This window comes from Eleutherodactylus coqui, chromosome 13, assembly GCF_035609145.1.
Source record: "Eleutherodactylus coqui strain aEleCoq1 chromosome 13, aEleCoq1.hap1, whole genome shotgun sequence".
Classification (NCBI taxonomy): domain Eukaryota; kingdom Metazoa; phylum Chordata; class Amphibia; order Anura; family Eleutherodactylidae; genus Eleutherodactylus; species Eleutherodactylus coqui.
In genome coordinates, this window is record NC_089849.1 from 110,112,682 (window position 1) to 110,138,188 (window position 25,507).

The 25,507-nt window shown below is 46.3% G+C and overlaps 1 protein-coding gene across 1 annotated transcript in view; it reads left to right on the forward strand.

Moving 5' to 3' along the window:
* LOC136587433 (zinc finger protein 850-like) overlaps positions 1-25,507 on the forward strand; it is a 57,105-nt gene that overhangs the window by 13,408 nt on the left and 18,190 nt on the right. Inside the window, exons 8-14 of the mRNA XM_066586000.1 lie at positions 10,552-10,664; positions 10,781-10,969; positions 11,050-11,170; positions 11,282-11,379; positions 12,295-12,412; positions 24,957-25,117; positions 25,254-25,442. Of these exons, the coding sequence (XP_066442097.1) occupies positions 10,552-10,664; positions 10,781-10,969; positions 11,050-11,170; positions 11,282-11,379; positions 12,295-12,412; positions 24,957-25,117; positions 25,254-25,442 (989 nt within the window). The remainder of the gene's footprint in view (positions 1-10,551; positions 10,665-10,780; positions 10,970-11,049; positions 11,171-11,281; positions 11,380-12,294; positions 12,413-24,956; positions 25,118-25,253; positions 25,443-25,507) is intronic.

Consider the following 25,507-nt stretch of genomic DNA (forward strand, 5'->3'; position numbering starts at 1 on the left):
TTTGGAATGCTCACAAGGCATTTATCGGGAATTCTTATTAAAATGAGCGCTAAACAAAAAAGAGAAATTATTCTTAGGAATTCATTAACTTCTCTTTGTCAAAAGTCTTTCATTTCAGGAAACAAAATAGGAATGGTTCAAGAAAAAAAGGTTGCTCTAGTGAAAGCATCAGCCAAGTTCTGCATCTTTACCTCCCGTGTCCCGGCAGTCAAGTGGACACAGGCCCAGTCCTGGCCCCTTTAAAATCTATCTATGAAAATGGCACAGAAGACAAGAATCCCTAGATCAAGAGATCTTGGTACTAAAGTTGAGCGAACATGCTCGTTGGAGTAATAGCATACTCGGTGCTCATTACTCGAGCGAGTACCACGCCGAGTTCGACCCCTCACCGCATTACCACTTCCTGCTGTGACGTGCCAGCGTTCGCACGTCCACAGCAGTATGTAGCTTGCTGAGAGAGAGAGGAGAAAAAAAAAAGCTCAGCACCCGGCGGGTCCAATACAAAAATGCTTGAGTCTCCCATTGACTTCAATGGGGTTCGTTACTCGAATAGAGCTCTCGAATGTTACGAAAAGCTTGACTCTAATAACGAGCACCCGAGCATTTTGGTACTCGCTCATCTCTACTTGGTACCAATCTCCGTCAAACAGTCCCTAAAATATTGGGAAAAGACCACGGAATCACCGGAAGATTCTCCTTTCTTAACCAATACTGTGGTTATACAGTAGTGTTCAAAAAATAGCAGTCCAACATCATTAGGGCTTATTTACACGAGCGTATATAGGCCGGAGTTTTCACAGCCGGCCAATATGCACGTCCACCTGAGCAGTTCCTCCCCTCCGGCGTTTGCAATAGGAGGGGGCAGTGCGGAGGCGGAGCTAAGCTCTGCCCACTGCTGGCTAGGGACAAGGGGCAGGAGCTTAGCTCTGCCCCCGTCCCACCCACTTCCATTGCAAATCGCTCAGAGGGGAGGAGAGAGGCAGAGGGGAGGGGGGGGGACTGCTCAGATGGTAGTGTAAATAAGCCCTTAACCTGATAAATCACTGTTTTTAGTAGCAGTGATATCTCTACATGGCATGTAATTTACTTGTAAGTGTAGTAGTGTAATAGAGAAAACACAAAGCCAACAATTAGGACAAACTGCTCATTCTAAGTAACTGAATTGTTAATTGACAGGGGTGTTTTCAAAATAATAGCAATAAAGAGTTAAATTTGTGCAGTCATTAATTATGTGGAATAACAAGTCGGGTTCTCAGCTGTTCATCTCAGCTGAGGACCCAGAGGAGAAGTGGTTTTAACTGCTTCTGCTTTCTTCTTTCCTGGGTACATAGCACTCGAGTGCTATGTACTAAAAAGTGAAAGTGTTTCCTCTAGTACGCGACCTACCATGTGACCGCCGGGTCCCCCCCTGTTACAGCAGAACTGCAGGGTCCTAGCAGACCCTGATCCACTCTGTTAGTGACTGATGTCACTACAGGGGATGTTTCCCCTGTAACTGGGGCTCCTATGCATGCGGCTCCTATGGATGCCCCAGCTACAGTACAAAAGTATGTAATAAAAAAAATAAACCATGTGAATATCCGCCAGAAGGTCTTATGTGACGTTATGGGGGTCATAGGTGGTAAAAAAATATTACAGACAAATAAAAATATAAAAAGAAAATGACCCAACGCCAACCAAAACAGTCGCCATATGCACCCTGTAATTCACAACCATACATATTACTTTATTTTGGCATAATTTTACAAATAAAAAAAAACTATACACGTTAAAAAAAACAAAACTTTTTTTTTTAGCCTTTCACCCCCAATAAAACTAAAAAACGGAAAAAAGTCAATGAAAAAGATATTTTTAAAAATCGCCCTATAGGGCACAGAAAAAAAAGGACACAAGAATAATTTTGGTAGCTGAAGGTAAAAAAATAGGGCAGTAAAACCACCACATGGGTAAAATCCCTAAAGTGTCTGGTCCTTAAGGGATTCACCCTTTCCAATCCACTGTCTGACGTCTAAAGACATTCTGATTGAAGTCTGTACAGCTCCGATGTCAGAAGACGTCCGGCAGGGTATTCTTACTGTAGATTACTGGCCGCTCTGTTGTCAGGGGGCCTCTCCAGCTTGTCATGCACCGCAGTACTGGCTCTAACCAGCAGATGGCGCCATTGTATAATGGCAGAAAGAGAAAGCCACCTAGGAAACCCTGAATACAAAATTGGATTACAAAGGGTTAAATTGGAAGATGGAACAATACCTCTGCAGCGCCACCTATTGGAGGGCAGCATACCTGCAACTCAATGTCAGACTTTTATTTATTTATTTTTTTTTACACAAGCCTCGTAATAATGACTGGGATGTGTAAACCAACACAGAAACCATTAACTTGTTGGAATGCTGCCTTCCAATAGGTGGCGCTGCAGAGGTATTGTTCTGTCTCCCTATTTAAATAGCAGCGTGATATTTGCAGCGTTATATACCGGAGTTCTGGTTAATGATTCAATGTTAGGATGGTTGTGGTTGCCTGTAAATACGCTATCAGCATAAGGCCCAATGCACACGGACGGATTTTTGCTGCTGAATTTGCGGCCAGACGGCTGCCGTGAATTACGCAGGAATGTCCGTCCATAGCATGCAATGTAAAATGATTCTTCCACGCACATGAGCAGAAATCGTTTGTGGTTTCCGCGCGCAGAGGAAGAATCGCAGCATGCTCTATTTTTGTGCGAGACTCCCACGGACAGCTTTCATTGCAGTCAATGGAAGCCATTCGTCCCGCAGCGATTCCGAAATCACCATGGATTTGTGTCATTGCTGCCGCGTCATTCTTTGCACTGCGCATGTGTGGCGGCGCACCAGCCGTCACATCTGCAGTGCATCCAAGACAGGCAGGGGTCGCTGGCCAGCGCAGGGTCGTATTTTGCTGCGAAATCTCGCAAACCTGGTCGTGTGCAGGGGGGCCTAACCCTCAGTCTTTAAAATAATTCCTAGGAGATGCTTTTTAATGTCACCATAGGGGCTTATTCACACGTCGCTATTTTTCATCAGTATCTTGTGAGCCAAAACCGGGACCGGGTCCAAATCACGGGAGAAATGCAGATCTTCCCCTTCTACTTTCTGTCGATTCCACTCCTGGTTCTGGCTCACAAAATCCTGATGTGTGAAGAAGCCCTGAAAGTTACATTTTATAGGGTTGGTAAGCGGGTAATTAGTCTCTTGGGCTGTTTGTAATTGGAAAAAAATTTTGGCTTCCAATAGGGAAGAGTTTTTTTCTTCTGAAAAACAATGTTGCAGCTTGTCCCCTCATCTCCGGCATGAAGCCCTGGGGAGTCCCCTCATCCCCGACATGAAGCCCTGAGGAGACCACTCATCTCTGACATGAAGCCCTGGCAGGGGTTCCCTTCTTCCCACTGGGGACTAACAGTACCTTACAGCGGGACATTTAAAAAGTGAAAACCTGCCGTTCCGAGTGACTTTGGTGCTGCTGCCATCTGTCTCTCTCACCCCTGAACAGCAGTGCACTCTTTCCGTTGCTCATCAGCGTTGCTTCAGCTCGGGTCTTCTGCCCGACACAATCACTTATTCACGGGTTTGGTTTTTTTTCGTGCCAAATTTTTGCGCGATTAGATCCCCCGTGTGAAGGAGCCCTAAAGCTGCATCCACAGGGGGGTGGGTGTAATATCGGTGGGGCTTAGCGGGGAGACGTCTGGGGGCGGCCAGGAAGGATATGATGGTTGCTAATGTAATCCTGTAGTCTACAGGAAGCCGCCCCCCACAGGGAAACCGACATCCTGGCTACACAATGAGAGCAAGCTGTGGACCGGGGTCATACGGCACAACTGCCCATAACGGAAGGGAATGGATGACAGTACTGGGAATGGCATTACACGCACAAAGGAACATTTTCCAGAGAGCTTCTCTAATTGAGCGGTAAGTTAATTATAAAGGAGAGAGCAAAACTGGGTTGACAGTTGGTGACTGTGGTGTGGGGACTCCGCCTGCTCCCAGTCTAGCCCTCTCCCTATGGGGGACACAGAACGAGCCGGAACCTTCTTTAGGAGGCCGTGTTCCTGCACGAACAGCTGCAATCGCAGACCCCTTTCCTTCTCACAGCTCTGTAGATGCTTCTCATCCACCACTTCTGCAATCAAGTATTACTACAACTCCCGCCATGCATTGCACCCCCAACTTCCGGTTGGGAGAAACGGCTATGCATATTGGGAGAATAAGTCCTAATGTACGCAGAAAGCGGCATTTGGTGGACTCTGGGAACTACAATTCCCATAGATCCCATGACGTATACGTCAGGTTGCCGAGCTCAAGATGAGGCTTGGAACGCAAGGCTAGGAATTCTGTTGGTAAACTCGTCAGCATTATTTCCGAGGTCTAACTAGGATGGGAGCGACGTCCCATCATTGGAGTTCTACTGCTGAACTCCTCCCCCTTGCTGATGACGTTTTCGTGACATCACCAAGATCCTTTAGATTTCCCAGATTTCCGGGTTGAGTTCCGGGTCTCCGGTGAAGCGATGAGTTGGAGCTCGGGGTAGGTGTCACCGCCGCCTGACATGACAGCTCTCCATGTCATGTCCCTTTGTGTTGTCTCCGAGCTGTGAGGCAGCTGGTGCCTTCTCAGTGTAGGCTGACTGATGGGGTTTCTGTAGCGCCCCCTTATACTGTGGCGCTGCACAGAGCTTGTGCTGGCCCTCATCAGCCACCGTCCCGATAGACGTCAGGCTGACTGGGATAGGTGGGAGTTGCGCCCCCTGCCTGCCAAATGCCATTGATTTGGCGTGTAAATTCGCAGGTTTCCTTTATATTTGCGCACACCCATTGATTTCAGTGGGCAGTTACGCCGCGTTAGACTATGATTGGACGCGCTGCGTTTTATTTCTACGTGACCGAAAGTCGCTTGCTGTGAATTAAAGGGGTTGTCCCGCGGCAGCAAGTGGGGTTATACACTTCTGTATGGCCATATTAATGCACTTTGTAATGTACATTGTGCATTAATTATGAGCCATACAGAAGTTATTCACTTACCCCCTCCGGTGCTGGCGTCCCCGTCTCCATGGCACCGACTAAAGCTGCCTTCTCCCTGGATTAGACGCGCTTGCTCTTTCTGTCCAGCTCCGGCGTGCTCGCGCCGCACAGGGCTTCTGCGCATGCACCTGAGGGGGTAAGTGAATAACTTCTGTATGGCCAATATTTAATGCACGATGTATATTTACAAAGTGCATTAATATGGCCATACAGAAGTGCTTAACCCCACTTGCTATCGCAGGAAAACCCCTTTAACCCATTGAAATCAGTGGGCGCCATTCACTGCGCATTACGTGGTATTTACGCTTCTGTGCGAGGTCTGAGGAGCGACACGAGGGCCTTCTACACAGCGCAATTAGCGTTCCAACCAGCGATGGTCGTTCAGTGTAAACTCAGCCAATCGCAAACGATAATCGTTGGCTTCCCATTCGTCGTTCCTCGTATGTAGGACTACGAACCCTCGTCGGCTCGTTTACTAGTCGTTCGGATTATACAGCGCTCATTCAGTCGTCTTTATTGACTTGGGCTGCTCTAACACAGGCGACTGTTACCGCAATTACCATGGCGTTTGAACGTTGCGGTAATCGCAATGTAATACCCCCATTGATTTCAATGGGGCCTTGCAGACATGCGTTCGACTGCGGCACTGGACGGTGCTTTCCAGCGCCGTGACTTGAGCGCTGTCTGCTCTATTTCTTACAATGATGGGGTGCGCTAAAACACGCTGCCGGCCGCAGGGAGCTGAAAACGAAAGTAATATCGCGACACTTTGCTGCGTCCGTGTGTGACAGTGGCCCTATATGGCGAATGACTGAACGATTCACGTTTGAACGATCCGAGGATGTATCTGCTGTATAGACAGGCGGCCCGTGTGAATTCTGACATCATCCGCTTGTTCAAATGAGAAATTGTTAGGTCTAAGCGGCTCTTAAAGGGGTATTCCAGGAATTTTCCAGACTTTCCATGTTCCAGACTATAAATTTTCACATTCCTTGTCACTGGACTAATTATTTACTGTTATGCTCATCGCTCCCTGGTATTTTTCTAAGTGCTGTTAACCCCTTAATGACGCCCCCCCCCCTCTTTAAAAAAAATCATAACTCCTTTATTTATCCATCACCGTTGCCGTATGAGGGCTTGTTTTTTGCGGGACGAGTTGTATTTTTCAATGGTGCTATTTAATGTACTATATAATATACTGAAAAACTTAAAAAAAATTATAAGTGGAGTAAAATAAATAAAAACATTCTGCCATCTTTCAGTGCGTCTTGTTTCTGCGGCGCACAAACTGCAATAAAAACGACATGATAACATTTATTCTATGGGTCACTGCGATTACTGCGATACCAAACTTGTAGAGTGTTTTTTATTGTTTAATTTTTTTTTTTCAAAGACATTTAATTTTTTTCAATTCTTTTCTGCGGTCATCTTCTGCGCACAAGAATTTTTTATTTTTCTGTCAACGTAGTTCAGCGAGGGTCCATTTTTTTGCGGGATGTACTGTAGTTTCCGTTAGTGCTGATTCAAAATACATAGACTTTTTAGTCGCTTTCTATTGCATTTTTTTCTGGGACACGGCGTAACTGAAAAAGTGCATTTCTGGCGTTCTTTATTTATTTTAATTTTTTTGTGGACAACGTTCACCGTGCGGGGAAAATAATGCGCTACGTTGATAGTTCGGACTTTTACGGACGCGGTGATACCAAATATGTTTTTTTTTTTTAATTATTTAGATTTTTTTAATTAGAGCTATGGCAAAAGGGGGGTGATTTAAACTTTTATTACATTTAATTTTTTTAACAATTAATAAAATTTTATTGATCTCACTTTTCTTTTAAGTCCCCTTGAGGGACTACAACATGCGATGATTTAATCACTACTGCTGAATGATGTAATACTATAGCATTACATCATACTGCATTCTGACAGGCAGCCTATCAAGCCACCCCACGGGGATGGCTTGATAGGTAGTCTCCTAAGGCAGCCCTCGGGTCTTTCAGAAGGCCCTCGGCTGCCATGACACCTGCACGGCTTCCCCAATGTCACTGCGGGGGAGGGGGGTGGGGGCGTACGGGACCCCCGAACATCATTCGGGGCATTTAAAGAGTTAATAGCCACACGGCTGATTGCTGCGAGTTGCCGTGATTCTCTGCGGTCAGCCTATTTGTCAGATAGGCTCACCGCGGAGATCCGTGTGCTAGCTCATGCTCCTCGGCGGCGGATCTCGCAACGCCCGTTGGCAGGCAGCCTAAGAGAAAGGCTTTACACCCATTAAAATCCATAGGAGCAATGCCTTTTTTTACGCTTCCAGTTCTGACCACCATAACGACGTCCAGTTCCACTGCACTGGTAGCAGGCGGGATAATGAGCTAATCAGTGAGGATCCCGAGCAGCAGACCCCAGCCAATCAACTATTGATGACCTATCCTGAGGATAAGGTCATCAGTGGTAAATGCCTGGACTACCCCATTAAAGGGACTGTCTCCCCAAATGAAGTTATCCTCTATCAGTAGGATAGTGGATAATTATCTGTTCACAGTGGCATGCTGGCAGACCGGGCACCTGCTATGGGGCCCTTGGAGTAGGGGGACCCAAGGCCAAATAGCCAATGTCCCCCCAATGACTGGCTGGGTCGCATTAAGAGACTGTACCGCCGGATGCCACGTGCTGCCATGCAGTATATAGTCTGACTCGATATTATTGTATCTTGTCAACACTAGGAAGTCCTGGTGGAGACAACACTGACAGGCCGGTTACGCCCCCCTATAGCCGATTGGCTACAGAGCAAGCTGGCCTGCAGGTCCTGGAAGCCCAATAAGGGTTCTTCCACAGCACCAGCATCACCTGCAGAGGATCCTCAGGCAGGGAAGGACGTCAGCAAACCTGGAAGCGGTGGCAGCAGCAGCACACGCAGCCGCGAGAGGAGACGCTGAGGCATTGGTAATCCCCCCCTACAGCAGCGGCAAGGGTCGGAGCAGATGCGGTGGTGGGACACACTGGAGTACTGAGTCAGCGGAGCCCCTGCCTCGGTGCAGGGGAATTGCGGCTGTGGCAGTACATACGGACCAGTAAGTCCGCTGAGCCCCTGGATGAGTGCAGGGGGATAGCTGCGCAGGCAGGAGTCTCAAGAACAGTGAGGCAGCAGAGGCTATGCCTCACTGCAGGGGGATTGGGGCATTGGTAATCCCCCTACAGCAGCGGCAAGGGTCGAAGCAGATGTGGCGGTGGGACACACCAGAGTACTGAGTCAGCGGAGCCCCTGCCTCAGTGAAGGGGGATTGCTGCAGGCCGGAGGTTCGTCGTAACTGTTCCCATGGGGAGATTGTAGGGGGATGGCTGCTCCGAGGAAGCTCCTTACAGCAGCGTGTCTACAGATTTTTCCCTGGACTGCACGGTAACTGTTAGGGGTTTGTCTTCAGGTGATGTTAGATGATTCGCTGTTAATGCTTCCATGTAACCTCTGTAACATGGAAGTATTTACAACTAATAATGTAAGCCTCACCTGAAGACAAACCCCTAACTGCACGGTAAGTGCAGCCCACACGCTGCTGCAAGGATTTTAGAGAAGTCACCCAATCGGGAGCTAGGGGTGTGACAGGGGTGTTCCTCCATGCAACTCCTGTCAAACCCTGAGCTTCCGGTGGTGACAAGATACAGTAATAGCGTCTGACTCTTCCACCTGTCTTCTGTACTCCAGCAGGGGGAAGAGTCAGACCGTGTACTGCATGGCCCAGCAACGGACAGTACTGTAGAGAGCTCTGCTGCTGCTGCAGGGGAGGACACAGAAGAAGCATTATTCATTTGTGGGGGCACTGAGAGGAGGTGTAGCTGCAGAATGAAAAGAGTATACAAAGGCAAGTCATGGTTGGAAGAAGTCTTCATGATGGTCTGGGCCTAAATATGAAAAACAAAAGCAAATTAGTCCAGTCAGAGAAGTCGTCACCTGTGATTATGGAGGTAATCTCTATCGCTGTGCGGAACTGGTATTTATTATATGGTGGTGCATTATTTAGTGATGAGCCGCTCTATTGTAACAATTGTCCTACAGATATGCTGTTATATATGCAGTATATTTTATTGGGGGGAGACAGTTGTAGCTTTTGCTGTGGGGCTGTGGCTAATCGTGGGGGTCAGACCAATCCTAAGAACAGGGATGTTGAAGGTTCTGGAATGAATGGAGTGGTGGTTGACCATGCACCCTCCTGCTCATCTCTGACGGACTATCAGAGATAGACGTGCACTTGTACTGGTAGTCCTGTAGATAAATGGCCGTGCACTCGCCTAGTCGCCGCTCTGGTCACACAGAAACCCCTTTGTCGTGATCATTGGAAATTGGATCGGCGCTGATCCCAGTTATGTGTATCCAGCTAAGAAGACAGATGGGGCGAAAAACAAATGAAATGGAGTCAATGTGGTCTCCATCTCTCCATCTCCATACATTACACCCCGTGGTTCCATCCTGGCTACTGTTGCTAGGCAGTTTTCTGCCTAAAAACGTAATGTGATAAGAGACCCTGAATAAAAAACTTCCCCAGTTGAGGGACCTTATTTCAGGGATTTCACTTTGAGGTGATTCACAAGGACCCCGGTGCAGTAGGCTTTACCTACTGATGATGGACTTGTATAAGAGTGGTCATGTTGTCCGAGCGGATCCTTACACCTATCAGTGGAGGAGTGCTTTCCACTTGGTGAAGAGTTTCTCCTCCTTTGATCATTAACCCTCTGTTTTTGAATCCTCCAGATGGGCTCCCCATCTGAGACTCACCGGGGCAGATTAACTAGTGTTGTTGCAGAGAAAGGCCCAAAAGTTGCACATTTTTGTGTAAATCGGACTTAACAAGTTTTTAACTTAGAATGTGGAGACCAAGAAAACTGAAATTAAAAAAATGGAAAATCTCTGGTCTTGAATGTGTTAAAAGAACCCAGAATCTATTAAACATATTGAAAAATGTCTCGTTAAAAAAAGATTGTTGCACTTTAAATGGGGTTTTGGAAACTTTCTTAAAAATTTGAAAACTTGCTGCTATAATTGTGAGCCTTCTGATGTCCAAAACAAAGTAAAAGGAAGTTTTTGAAATGACGCCAGCATAATTAATAACTTTCCCATATGTCTACTTTATTTTGTGTGAAGCGATCCGTACTAAAGGTACCTCTATAGGGAGCCACTGTCATTCTGATAGTCGCTCAGAAATATGGAAGCCTATGAATGGTCGCCCCCTTTGCTCACTCAGTAGGGATTCCTTGATGTCTTTCTTAATGGGATTCTGCAATTCTGAGCAGCACAGTGACCACCTTGGTTGGTCTCCTAGTCAGTGGTTGAGCAGTGGCATGGGCAGCTGCCATGATACAGACAGTATAACTGGAGGGTAATGGTACGGCACGATCATGCTGTATAGGCTGTTATATCTGTCTCTGTTCATGTTACAGTGCTTGCAAAAAGCTGCTAATGTGACCGCATTTTGTTCACAATTCTCAATTTATAAATTCCCATTCCTGTTTTTCCAGTAGTCTCCTTTGAAAAGCAATGGTCAACTCCCTGACGGATCCGGTGAGAATGGACAAGTCCAGAACCAAGAAGACCGATTGTATATTTAACCTAACCCAACAAATTATCAACCAGCTGCTTGGAGACGTAAGTATATTGTGGGATTGGTCACTTGATCACTCATTAATAACAGAGGGATCTGACTTGCAAGGGATTCTGGGAATATAATAGAGATATTTACTAGGATCTCTGTCCATACGCAGGATTACAAAGTAGTGAAGAAATCTAGTGAGTGTGTGACCTCCAGTGGCCGTCCCCATGTGTCAGGAGGATGGAGCCGGACCCGGAGCCCCATCGTGGAGCCTCCACCTCGCTCACAGATAGGGGAGAGGAATAATGATTGGGAGATTCTAGAGCTTGCCAACAAGATCATTGAGCTGCTGACCGAAGAGGTGACGCTGCTGAGGATGATGGGACATTATACGGTGGGGGATAATATGGCTGGATGATGACCGTATCATTATGTTGTCAGGTTCCTATAAGGTGTCAGAATGTCACGGTCCATTTCTCCATGGAGGAGTGGGAATATTTAGAAGAACACAAGGATCTGTACAAGGACATCATGGAGGACCACCAGCTCCCCCCATCACCGGGTAAGGGGAGACTTTCATTGCTCACAAAGGAGCGCGGGTCCCCTAGATACCCACATCATCTGTTCATCATATATACACAATGTATCAAGTCACTGTGTCTGTTTCTTATAGATGGATCCAGTAAGAAAAATGTCCAAAAGAGATCTCCCAGTCCTTCGCATTCCCGGGATTGTATGACAGAAAATCAGAATGTCCTCAAAGATAAACCCGTACGTAGAATTCAAGAACTAACCTAAATCCATGCCCGTGGGGGAAAAACTCTGAGAAGGACCCCCTACCCTTCGTTTTGTTTTTGTTTTGTTTTTTTAAATGTCTGATTTTGGGGGAAAAAAAAAGTTTCTGCTCCCTGCTGTTGATAAGTGGTGATGTCCCATGCATTACTTCCATGACCTCTGCGGCTGATCACTAGCCTGAGTTGTCAGTTGTCACTTGCTATCGATGTGGACATGACCGATGAAGAACACAGTTGGCTGCAGCAGTTATGTCAGCGAACGTAAACATGGCGTCATCACGTCCTGTATCGGTGGGGGCAGGGCTGGTGGTGCGGGATCGGAGGCAATGAGAGAAAGTGAATATTAGCTATTTTATTTTGCACCATTCCGTACACTAGGATGTGTTGTTTCTTTTTTTTTTTTTTTAAATTAATTCAATCGAAAAATCCCATCAACATATTACAGAGCTCTTGTAGGTACAGCTTAAAAATGTACGGTCAAATATCGCAGGCAAAGTAACGTCTCCAGCTTTTCAAATAGATACCTAATTTGCCAAGTCTGGAAACCTGAGACGGAGAGCGAGGGTGAACCTGAAAAAGTTGTCTGATGGGATCCTTGTACAACTTGCACCTATCCAAATTAAACCGTATTTGTATATTCCGGGTTTACTAAGACAGATCTTTATATTTTGGTCTCCTCTTTGAGAGGACCAAGCTTCTGAATGACTATTTTTCCTACAATTTTGGTTGTTTGCCCCAAAAACGTTGTATTCGATATATTGCACTACAATTAAGATGCCAGACTTTTTTTTTTGCTTTCCTTTTTAAGAAACTATCATTTATTGAAATGTGTCTTCTGATCTCTGAAAACATTCTAATGTGTCTCTTGATATCCTATTTATTCATCCATAAGGACCAACGAGAAGGCTTGGTTGATGATGAGATTGAAGCTGTGGCTGCAAAAGACAAGACCCATTTAATAGCCGATCCACGTTGTAAAGAACAGGAAACTTCTGAAGCTATCGGCCCAGGTGAGCAATAACCATTCTATAGGACAGAGTCACCGTCTCCCATGTTCAGCTTTATACAACAATCTCCTATTCTCTACCATCTGTCCAGTTACAAACTTTTAAAGGCCCTTTAACACACAACGACTATTGCTCAAAATTCGCTCAAAAGCCATCTTTCGAGTGATAATCGTTGTTTTGTAACGTTTGCCGAACGTGCACTTATCTGCACTTTCCGGCCATCGTAGACTTGAGGTCAGCATGAAATCCTCACCCTCTGATAAGAGAGACCGCACACAGAGTTCTTCGCAGGCAGCGCTGATAACATTCTTTAACAGCTGCTGTCCCACTGGAGAACAATAGTGATGTATTTAGAGAACAGACCACCCGCTGTTCTCTAAATACATGCAATGAAGTACTAAAGGGCTGATTAGCCCATTAGTACCTATGCAAAATGATCGCTCAAAATTCGTCAGTGTGTGTAAATGCACCTTAAGAGTCTGCCCAGTAAAGGGTGACTGTAATCATCAGCCACATGCTACACTCTTGTTCTTCTTAAATCATCTCATTGTTTGTAACCAAATGAACATGGGCACAATGACCCGCTTACGTGTAATGATTATCGCTCAAAATTCGTTCAAACAAATGAATTTGAGTGAAATGATCAATGTAAACGCGACAAAAACACTCAAAATTTGTTTGCTGGCTTCTCGCTGCGTGTAAACACAGCTCTTCACATAGAAGGGGACGCGCTAAACGAGAAGCTAGTAATGTCTTTCAGTTTAAACACTCTGCACCAGCGCTGATGACCTTAGCGGTGATGTCAGCACTCATGCAGTCGGCCAGTGTAAGGCCCCCTGCACACTGCAGAGTTGGATTCCTCCTCCAGCAGCGGTGTCCGCTCGTACCAGCTGTGTGGCCGGAAAACCTGTACTGCGGATGGACCCAGCAGCTCGCTGTTGCACATGCACAGTACAGATTTTTTTTCCTGCGCCGTCGGAGACGGGCCGCGGATCGGACGGCTTCCATTGACTTTAATGGAAGCCGTCCGTGCAAAATTCACACAAAAATGGACCGTGTAATGCAGCAATTTTTTTTCCCCCTCCATGAGTGGAAATCACAAATGACTTCTGCTCGTGTGGAGGAAGCAGTGGATCTACATAGTAACCAATAGGTGGTATTTGCTGCAGATTTGCGGTGCGGATTCTGCAGCAAATATTTGCCCCGTGAGCAGGAGCCCTAAAAGGGCCATAAATTGGTCGTCTTGAAGCAGTATTAAGTCCCTGGGTACATCCCATTGCTCCTGTTTCATAGGAAATAAGTAGAAACCTCTTCCTGTAATTTCCACTCTGGATGCATCGGCATACGGATGAGAACTTCTAGCTGCCTATGAAAAGTTCTTTCTCGTCCGTATCATTGGGGGACACAGCCAGACCATGGGATATAGCCACTGCCATGGTCTCACAATTAGCTTCCTAGTGTATATAGCCATCTAGTTACTTCTGCAATGCTCCTCTGCTGTTGGTGATTGTGAAATATGGCATCTTTCAGCAGTATAACCTCCATAATGGTGCCAAGAAGAACACTGTGACGTTTATGTAATACACATCTAGCCTCTGGTGCAGTAGGTACAGGATATCTCCTCTGTTCCCTGTTCTACTGGACATACACAGGATGCCTATGTATTATATAATATTTATAATAGCCCTAGATACAGGATCCTCCATTGTCACCAGGACTTGTAATTGCGCCATAACCATCACCCAATTCTCTCCTGCATCTGGAAGTTTATAGACTTGCTTAACCTCAGATCCTCCCACAACTTACAGGTCTTCAGCTCACCATCTGCCTTCTCAAGAGACCCCATAAACTCATCCACATTACCTTCCTCCTCGCATGATCTACTCTATATTGGTACTCACTATACATATGCAACACGCTTGCATCCCTATGTGTGTCTTCCTAAACTCAGGATCTTTTCTTTCAAAGTGTTTTTATTGCTTTTTCCTTAACAAAACTTGTATAAATTATCACACATATGGGAGAATTTTGATGATACTGTACAACTCAGACCTGTGAAAAGCAACCAGTGGCATTTTCAAATTTCTTGTACAAAATCCACCAATAAAACTCTTTGAACTAAATATTCTTCCTATGCGCGTGCTTTCTTCTAGTTAAAGTTAACCGGGGAGGGTAGAGTACGAACCGACATGGGGGAAAGGACAAGGGAGAGGGGGGGATGGGTGTTAGGGGGGTGGGAAGGAGGGGGGGGTCATCCAAGATCCATCCTTACTTTTACTAGTTGTCTATGTACCACACACTCACTCGCAGTTGCCTGTGGCTAGCCATCTTGAGAACATGGGTGTATTTCTTATGTCTATCCACGTTGCCCAATTTCGATAAAACTTGTTGTATCCAGTCGGATCTTCCGCCACTCTTAGCCTTTCCATTCTCTCGATCTCATCCATCACTCCCACCCATGCGCTTCTAGGGATCTCTAAGCTCTGTTTCCAGAATCTAGGGATCACTTGTCTAGTCGCTATGATAAAGAATTTTAGCAAGCCTGCTTTGAGTGATTGAGCATCCTCGTGGGTAATGGACAAAAGTGCCAGCTCAGGTGTCAGGGCAAGTGGTTCTCTACACACTCTTTCGTATAGGTTTTTCATATCCTGCCATATCGATACCACCATGGGGCAATCCCACCATATGTGGAGCATTGAGCCCTTGTCTGCTCTACAACGCCAGCATATGTTAGGAGTTGAAGGAAAGAAAGAGTGTAATCTCTCTGGAGTCAGATACCATCTCTAGATAATCTTAAAATTTAGTTCCTGAAACCTGCTGGATATTGACATTTTATGAGTAAGCTGGAATGCTTTAGTCCATGACTCCACCGGAAAGGGCCTGCGCAATATCTCCTCCCATGCACCTATCCATCTGGGTTGGTGATTTCCCAGATGTTCCTCTACTAATAAATCGTAGAGTATTGATACTGTGTGTCTAGGGGTTTCCGAGGCACAGCATAGTTTCTCGAAGGGGGTATGTGTCATGTTCCAACCCTGGGAGGGTTTGATCTTGCCTAGGTAGCTACGTATCTGTAGGTACTGCATCCATGAGCCCGGGGCCGGCCTATCAGATCCCCCCCAGGGACCCCATGTCTCGCATGTTCCCTGATTCCACCAGCTCCTCCACCCTGGCCTCCACTCCTGGGGGTAGGAACACCAAGTTGCTTGTCCGTAAGGTTGCCTGGATATTCGGGTTCCCAACCAGAGGGGTAAGGGGCCCCGGAACCGAAATCCTGCATCCCCCTTTCCAGGCCTTTAACAGTGTATTCATCATATATGATATCTCTACCTTCACCCATTGTACCCTACCCGGGATCCAGAACATCCCCCTGGTCTCAGGGATGTTGTTACTGTTCTCTATTTGTACGCAATATTTGTCTTCTCTGTGATGAAACAGATCTAGTATAAAAGTTCCGATGGTCGCTTTATGATATAAGCGCATGTCAGGCAGTCCCACTCCACCCCCTTCTTTTGGTTTGGTTAGACTTTTATGACTAAGTCTTTTGGAGCCGTCCTTCCAGATAAACTTGAGTAGTTGGCCTCGCAGTTTCTCGAAGAAAGTCTTCGGGGGGCAGCACGGTACAGTCTGGAAAATGTATAGTAGTCTTGGGAGTATATCCATCTTAACTGCACTCATCCTGCCAAACCATGTCAATGGTGTCCCGGATCATCTCTCCAAGTCCCTTGCTAGAGTCAATAGGATTGGTTTATAGTTTAGTTCGTATAGTCTTGTTAGATCTGTTGGAATCTGTATCCCTAAATATTTAAGGGAATCAGCTTTCCAGAGAAATGGGAAGGCTGTCGCCAGTTCCTCTATTTCTCTTCTAGGGATCGATACATTAAGAATCACTGACTTCTGTGCGTTGATTTTATAATTGCTTAATTTGCTGAAGGCTGTGAATTCTTGCATGATATTCGGGAGGCCTACTCTTGGTTCTGTGATGTATACCAATAAATCATCTGCGTAAAGTGAGGTCTTGTGTTCCTCCCTGTCTGCCCGTATACCCTTTATTGAAGGATTGTTCCTAATGGCGTTGGCCAAAGACTCCATCACCAATATGTATAATGTGGGGGATAGAAGGCACCCCTGGCGCGTACCATTCTTGATCTCGAAAGGGGTGGATAGACTACCGTTGACCCTGACCTGAGCTGTGGGGTTTTTGTATAGTGCCATGATCCACGCGAGGGCCCTAGGCCCTACGCCTACCTTTTGTAGTGTCGCTTCCAGGAATCTCCAACTGATCCTGTCGAATGCTTTTTCCGCATCGACAGAGAGCAAACAGAGTGGCGATCTTTTTTTCTTTGCCCAATCAATCAAGGACAGGGTCTTGGTCGAGTTATCCCTGGCCTCCCTGCCCGGGACGAAACCCACCTGATCCCCGTGTATGAGTCGCGGTATCGAGATGTTTATTCTATTGGCTAGGATCTTTGAAAAAATTTTTAGGTCACAATTGATCAGTGAGATCGGTCCGTAATTGCCACATGCGAGGGGGTCCCTTCCAGGTTTAGGAATCAGTACGATGTGAGCCCGAAGGGCCTTAGGCGGTAATGGGCTTCCCCGGGATATAGCATTGAAGGCCCTCAGGAGCAAGTCAGAAAATAAGCCTCCACAAACCTTGTAAAACCTCGGGGAGAACCCATCTGGCCCCGGGCTCTTCCCAGTTTTAATTCCTTGAATCACCTGTTTGAGCTCTTCTGCCTCTAGGTCCTCCTCTAGGGCCAGAGACTCCTCCGGGGTGAGATGCCTCGAGACATGGAGATCGAGATATCTCTCAGTCCTCTGTCCGATTTGTGCTTCCGATGTGGAATGCGTCTCGGGAAGATTATATAGTCTCGAGTAATATAAGCGAAATTCCTCTAATATGTCCTTTGGGGCGTGTAGCGGTCTATCTGCGGCCGAGTTGATCGAGTGTATGTGTGGATGGGAAGTCCGAGGGTGTAATGCTCTGGCTAACCATCTACTGCTTTTATCCCCATATTCGTAATATCCCGCTTTAAGTTTATCTTTCCTTCCCAGGGCTTTTTGGTCTAAGATGTCTAATATTTTGTGTCTTAGCTCCGAAATTTCAACTTGTAGGGTGGCGGTAGCCTGTGTTTTATTTGACGTTTCTTTTGCATTAAGGTCTCTTATTAGTTGGGTGAGTCTGGCCGTTTGCTCCTTTTTAATCCTGGCTCCATGGGAGATAAATACCCCCCTGAGCACACATTTCAGCATTTCCCATTTTATTGGGGCTGGTGTGGGGTCCGTCGCGTGATCTACTTTGAAATTTTCTATTGTGTTCTTTACCTCATTTAGGCATATGGTATCTTTGAGCAAGTTATCATTTATGCGCCATGTGTATCCGCCCCTTTCCCCATTCCCCGGGCCCATGGATGCAAAAACCGGTGAGTGGTCTGACCACAAAAGTACGTCTAAGGAACATTGAGGGTCCCCGTCGAGTAAGCTATGCGAGATGAATATATAGTCAATTCTACTATATGAATTGTGTGCCGAGGAGTGGAAACTATAATCACGCTTACCCGGATGGAGGGTGCGCCATAAGTCGATCAGGTCCATACACACAAGTGTTCTTTGGACCTTACGTATGGCTGCTCTTGTGAGTACAGAGTGTCCCGTGGAGGAGTCTAGTCTGGGGTCCATGCACATGTTAAAATCTCCTCCCAGGATGGTTGGTGTGCCTTCCGCGAAGTCTTGCAGTCTTTGGAGTGTCTTTAATGCAAAGCCCACTTGGCCCTGATTGGGAAAATACAAGTTAGCGATCGTAAAAATCTTATTGGCCATTGATACCTTAAGGAAGATGTATCTCCCATCGTCCCCCTGTTCTTGTGATAGGATTACAGGAGTCAGGGATTTGTGAAATGTTATAGAAACTTCGCAGGTTTTGCTTTCTGGGTGAGTGGAGTGAAACCATACAGGGTAAAATTTGTTCCTCCCACAGTCCGGAGGACCACTACGTGGGAAGTGAGTTTCTTGGAGCAAGGCAATTAATACCCTTTTCCTGTGGAGCCTGTACAACACCTGATTGCGCTTGTTAGGGCAGTTCAGACCTTTTGTGTTAAAAGAGCAGACATTCAATCGGGCCATCTTATTGTATGCAGGGAACGTGATGATAGTCCTCTGGTGTAGAGAGGTGGTTTCCCTACTAAACGGATGGTCTGGGTTGGAGAGGGGAAAGGGTCACATATAAGGATAAATGGGTGGGGAAAAACTTGAATAACACACATCCACTTATACAAATACGGTAGCATTGCAGGCTTTGGTCTTGTGCGTGGACAATATTCCATTACTAGCAAACGACTATCGTCTGCACAGCCTTGTGAGGCTGCAGTCCCTAGTGGGGGGGGGGGGGGGTGACTGGGTCCGGCCTAGTCCAGGTACGAGACCCGCTCCCCTCCTCCACGGCGGCTGGAATTAACATGTTAGGCATCCATATCTATGTAGTAAGGGAAGAGGGAAAGGGAGAGAACTCGGGCATAGAAATATGGAGAGAAAGAAGATTAAAAAGAGGTGACGGGAACAGAAGAGGGCCCCAGCAAACAGGGGAGCCAGAGTTGTGAGGAAATGAAAGAAAGCCCCACATCCCGGAGTAAGCGGGTATTCTATCCCTGGAAGGAAGTCTGCCCATAGATAGAGAGACTATCTGTTCCGGTGGCGGGTTGGTGAGGTGTCTTATTTCTCGAGACGGGGTGCCGGTGGTTTCATTAGGAGTAATTGTTGTGTCATGTATCCGTGTCTCTGTGTTTCATCAGGGCCCCCTTGTCTTCCTCGGGAGAGTCCCATATTAAGTATGGAGCTCTTCTTTCTCCTTAAGTACGGGTCTGTGAGGGATGATCCTGATTATTCGAAGTTGGCTTTCTGCGGCTATTATTTACTGTTTGCCATTGCCCCCTAGGGGGAGCGAGTGAGGGAGAGCACATTTTGGGCCATTCTGGCAATGAGACCATCGGTAACTTGAGAGTCGTAAGGAATTTAGGGAGGTCTCCCAGAGATCTAAAGATTGCGCCCTCTCTCCCTGAGCCTGCCACCAATTGAAACGGATATCCCCACCGATATAGGATCTCTCGCTCCTTTAACAATAGTAGCAGTGGTCTAAGTGCTCGGCGTTGTTGGAGGGTCTTTCTGGAGAGATCTGGTAGAAACTGCAGATTTTTTTTCTCGAAATTTGACCGGACCTTTGTTTCTGATCTGGCGAAGGATCTCTTCTTTTTCTTTGAAAAAGTGTATCCTACAGACCACGTCCCTAGGTCTTTCGGGGTCTGTAGGCCTAGGGCCCAAGGCCCTATGGATCCTATCAATCTCTATTGGATCATTCGGCGGTCTTTCCAAGAGATCTCCAAAACACTTAATGGCCCAGGCCTCTAGATGTTTATTTTCTAACTCTTCACTTAGACGTCGGATTCTTAGGTTATTTCGTCTGTGACAGTTCTCTATGTCATCTAAGTGGTTGGCAAGTTCAGCAATTTGAAAAGCATGTTCGCTTAGGATATCATGATGCTCGTTTAGATGCTGAAGCATTACCTCTTGCGTCTCCTCTGTTTCTCTGATGCGGTGCCCCATTTGTTGTATTTCTTTGTATAGAATCCAATGCTGACTTTTGTGATGAGGCAAACTGGGCAAAATGCTTGTCAAGGTCCTCTTTGGTGGGGATCGACTTAAGGTGCTCCTTCCAGTCCCAAGTATCTGGTGTATCTTTACTGGGATTTATAGAGTTTCCTGCTGCTCCCTGTACATGTGTTTCTTGTGAGGTCTTGATATTTGGCCTTTGTTTCTCTCGTTGTTTGGGGGGGGGGGGGGTTCGGAGGTTCTGGTGGGGGTAAATTCCACTGCTGCTCTGTCGTCGACTGGTAACATAGTAACATAGTAACATAGTATGTAAGGCCGAATGAAGACATTGTCCATCTAGTCCAGCCTGTCTATCCTACTGTGTTGATCCAGAGGAAGGCAAAAAACCCCAAGGCCAGAAGTCAATTGGCCCTTTTGGGGAAAAAATTCCTTCCCGACTCCCTAATGGCAATCAGACTGTTCCCTGGATCAACCCCTAATAGTTCCTACCTGCCTATATACCAGGATTAACACTTAAACTAAAATTTATATCCTGTAATATCCTTCTCCAGAAAGACATCAAGTCCCCTTTTAAACTTCTCTATGGATTTTGCCATCACCACTTCCTCCGGTAGAGAGTTCCACAGTCTAACTGCTCTTACAGTAAAGAACCCCTTTCTGTGTTGGTGATGAAACCTACTTTCCTCTAATCGTAGCGGATGTCCTCTTGTTACCGTCGTGGTCCTGGGTGTAAACAGATCGCGGGAGAGATCCATGTGTTGTCCCCTCATGTACTTATACATGGTTATTTGGTCGCCTCTTAACCTTCTTTTTTCTAGAGTAAATAGTCCCAATTTGGACAGCCTCTCTGGGTATTCCAGTCCCGTCATTCCATGTATTAGTTTAGTCGCTCTTCTTTGAACCCCCTCAAGCACTGTGACATCTTTCCTGAGCACCGGTGTCCAGAATTGTACGCAGTATTCCATGTGAGGTCTGACAAGTGCCTTATATAATGGAAGGATAATGTTCTCGTCCTTCGCCCCTATACCTCTTTTGATGCACCCCAAGACTTTATTTGCCTTTGCAGCGGCTGACTTGCATTGGTTACTCCAGTTTAGTCTATTATCCACTAGTACCCCCAGATCCTTTTCCATATCACTTTTCCCTAGTGGTACCCCATTTAGTGTATATTGGTGACATCCATTTCTCCTGCCCATGTGCATAGTCTTACATTTTTCAACATTGAACTTCATTTGCCATTTTTCTGCCCAAGCCCCCAGCTTATCCAGGTCCGTTTGTAGCCGCACATTGTCCTCCGTTGCATTAATTATATTGTATAATTTTGTGTCATCTGCAAATATTGATATTTTGCTGTGCAGCCCCTCTATCAGGTCATTGATAAATATGTTGAACAGAGTGGGGCCTAATACTGAACCCTGTGGCACCCCGCTAGCGACTGTGGTCCAATCAGAGTACGAACCATTTATTACCACCCTCTGCTTTCTATCGTTGAGCCAATTTTTTACCCACTTACACACGTTTTCGCCCAGTCCGAGCTGCCTCATTTTGTATATTAGCCTATTATGTGGCACGGTGTCAAAGGCTTTAGAGAAGTCCAGATATACAAGATCAATAGATTCTCCCTGGTCCAGCTTAGAGCTTACTTCATCGTAGAAACTGATCAGATTTGTCTGACATGAGCGACCCTTCATGAATCCATGTTGGTGAGGAGTTATTCCCTTAATCTCCTTGAGGTACTCATCGATTGCGTCTCTCAGAATCCCCTCGAAAATTTTTCCCGTTACTGAAGTGAGACTTACTGGCCTGTAGTTACCAGGCTCACTTTTGCTCCCTTTTTTGTAAATTGGGACCACGTTGGCAATGCGCCAGTCCAATGGTACTACTCCGGTCTTGATAGTGTCTAGAAATATTAGGTATAGCGGCCTAGCTATCTCGTCACTTAGTTCCTTTAGTATCCTTGGGTGTAATCCATCTGGGCCCGGTGATTTATCAATTTTAGTTTTCTTTAGACGCTTCCGCACCTCCTCCTGCGTTAGGTATGAGATATTTTGTGAGGGGTTCGTTTTATTCCCCTGCATCTCGTATGGCATTTCCTTTTCTTTGGTGAACACACTTGAGAAGAAACTGTTTAGTAGATTTGCTTTCCCTTCGTCATCATCAATGATTTCTCCTGCATTGTTTTTTAAAGGGCCAGCGCTCTCCCTGCAAATCCTTTTGCTGTTTATGTAGTTGAAAAATAGCTTCGGGTTGTTTCTGCTCTCTTTTGCGATCCGTCTTTCTGCTTCCTCCTTGGCAGTTTTGATCGTATCTTTGCATATTTTGTTTTTTTCCCTGTATGATTTTAGCGCTTCTTCGCTGCCTTGTTGCTTTAGTAGTTTGAACGCTTTCTTCTTTTCGTTTATTGCCCCTCGTACCGTCTTGTCGAGCCACATTGGTTTCCTTTTAGTTGAGTTTCTTTTATTTTTAAAGGGAATGAACTGCTCACATGAGGCGATTAGGATCCTTTTGAACTTTTCCCATTTTTCCTCCGTACTGATATTTTTGAGGATGTTGTCCCAATTAATGTTACCGATAGTAGTTCTAAGCTCATCAAATTTTGCTTTACTAAAGTTTAGTTTCTTTGTCACTCCCTGATAAGGCTTCCTATTGATTGACAGCTGGAAGTTGATTATATTGTGGTCGCTGTTCCCCAAGTGCCCCTCAACCTGCACCCCCTTTATACGTTCCGGTTTGTTAGTTAGCACTAGGTCCAGAATGGCTCTCCCTCTTGTTGGTTCCTGCACAACTTGGTTCAGGTAATTGTCTTTAATTACTCTCAAGAACTTATCACCCCTGTGAGATTTGCAGGTTTCGTTCTCCCATTTGCAGGTTTCGTTCTCTGGTGGCTGCGATGCGCTCGCCGTTATTTTGTTACCTTCCGCTGCATCTCGTGCGGTGGTGTCTACATATTTATCTGGCCTTGTTTCCTTATTTGTGGGGTCTGGGGGTCTCTCACTCTCTCTCCCCCTCTGAGGACCAGGGGAGGGCCCCGGTGAAGCGGCCCATTCCCCCCCCCCCCCCTCCATTGTTGTATCTCTCCCTTGGGGAGATAGTGGCTTATTGCGTGCCCACTCTTGGCCTGTCAGCTCACTCCCAGGCTCCTGCGGAGCTGTTTTGGCCTCCCACTGGGTGGTTAGGTCATTTGTGTCCCTTTCCCCCGTACCTGCAGAACGTTTGGCGTTCTGTGCTGCCTCAGGATCACTTCTTTCTATTCTTGGCGGCCGTGGGCTCATGAATTCCCTCACTTCCGGTGGAGGGCTACAAGAAAATGGCGGCCGAGCCCTCACTTTCGGTCCGGCCTGCAGGTCTCCCGGTCTCGGCGCCTTCAACTGAGGTTTCCCCACCTGCGGTACGTGGAGGTTCGGGGTAAGCACCGGGGTCGCCCTGCTCTGGTCCGGCCCCGAGTCTGCTGTCTGTCGCTGCCGCGCATAATCTTCAGCGATGCGCCCGCCGCCATCTTGAATGGAGCCCGGGAGTCCCGTCGCGGCCGCTGGAGGCTCAGGTGAAGCAGTGCTGTCGTCTCCCCGTCGGGGCCGATGCCCGTTGGATGCTGCCGAGGGGGTCTGTACTTGGGGTCTCCTCTTCCGGTCCTCCACGGTCGCCTCTGCAGCGGGCGATTTCCCGCCTCCTCCGTCCTGCTTATGGCGGTCCCCGCCAGCGGCCATGTAGCGGTCCAGGGGGCCCGAATCTTCTTCCCTGGGTCGGCATGAAGTGGTGTTCCCCTTCTTCTTCCCCATAGTCTTCTTCTGTGGTAGTTTGGTGAGTGGATGCCTCGATTTTATATTTTTTTGCTGTGTAGGAGACGGAGTGCAGGCTCTGCACGTCCTAGCTCTCCATTAGCCAGGCCACCCTAAACTCAGGATCTTTGACTCTTAACACTGCCTGCAATTCATTAACCGGAATTAAGTGGTACTACGATATTTCAGAAGTGCGCTGTATATGGATTGGGGGGTGGGGCGTCAGTACTGACATACACATCTAGCCTACACTGATAGATGCCTGGACCCTTTTATGTATAAGGGACCCCAAACTCTGTCATGCTGCATTTTTTAATAGCTTCTGTCGTGTCGGCGCGATCTACACTGCGTGCTATTACAGGCCTCGTGACAATTTCTTTCTGTGTGAACTCACATTCATGGTTTATACTTTATAAAAGCATAGTAGATTTTAAAGGAAATTTGTCACCATCTTTCACAGGTTCCCTTTAATGACTAACTCTACTTCTATTACTTGTTTGCAAGGCAGAGTTAAAAAAGATGAATTCTTAGTATGGTCAGTACAGACATCTCTCTCATCATCTATTATACCCAGGACTGTAACAAGGGTGCGCTCTAATAACTATGCATAATATATCAGGGGACAATACAGAGATCTCTCCCATCATCTATTATACCCAGGACTGTAACAAGGGGGCGCTCTAATAAAGATGTATAAATATATCAGGGGACAATACAGAGATCTCTCCCATCATCTATTATACTCAAGTCTGTAACAAGGGAGCGGTCTAATAACTATGTATACATATATCAGAGAACAATACAGAGATCTCTCCCATCATCTATTATACCCAGAACTGTAAGAAAGGGGCCCACTATTAACTATGTATAAATATATCAGAGGACAATAAGAGAACTCTTCCATCATTTATTATACCCAGGACTGTAACAAGGGGCGCTCTAATAACTATGTATAGATATATCAGGGGACAATACAGAGATCTCTCCTATCATCTATTTATACCCAGGACTGTAACAAGGGGGCGTTCTAATAACTATGTATAATATATAACTATAATATCTATTTGTTTAAAATGTGTTCCTTTATAATGCCAAGTTAGTGTGATATTCTCCTTCATGGCGGAGTTCTGCACTGTGTGACTATCTGCTGTTTTTTTTCTGTTTAGGTTCTCGTAGTCCAGGATCCCACCAGCTGAAGTCCTATCTTTTCCACAGGACAATAGTCCTTTTCCTGACAGATCCCCTGCAGACGGACAATTGCAGGAACATGCTATCTGAGAGCATATTAAGTCTGACGTTGGAGATCATCTACCTTCTTACTGGAGAGGTGAGCGATTAGATCCTGTCAGTTGTGTCACATGACATCACTCTTGTCTCTATTAATAAGATAATAGAGGGATAACGTGTAGAGAGATCCTTGGGCTGTATATAGTTATATTTATCAGTGCTTTTTCTATACACAGGATTACACAATAGTGAAGAAGACATGCAGTGTACTTATGACCTCCACCAGTCACTCCTGTGTTTTCGGAGGAAGGAGTCGGACCCGGAGCCCCATCATGGAGCCTCCACCCCACTCACAGACACTTGAGAGGAATGATGAGAAGATCCTGGATCTCACCAACAAGATCATTGAGCAGCTGACCGGAGAGGTGACTCTGCTGGGGATGATGGGACATTATACTGTAAAGTAAAATGTGTCTAGATGATGACCGTA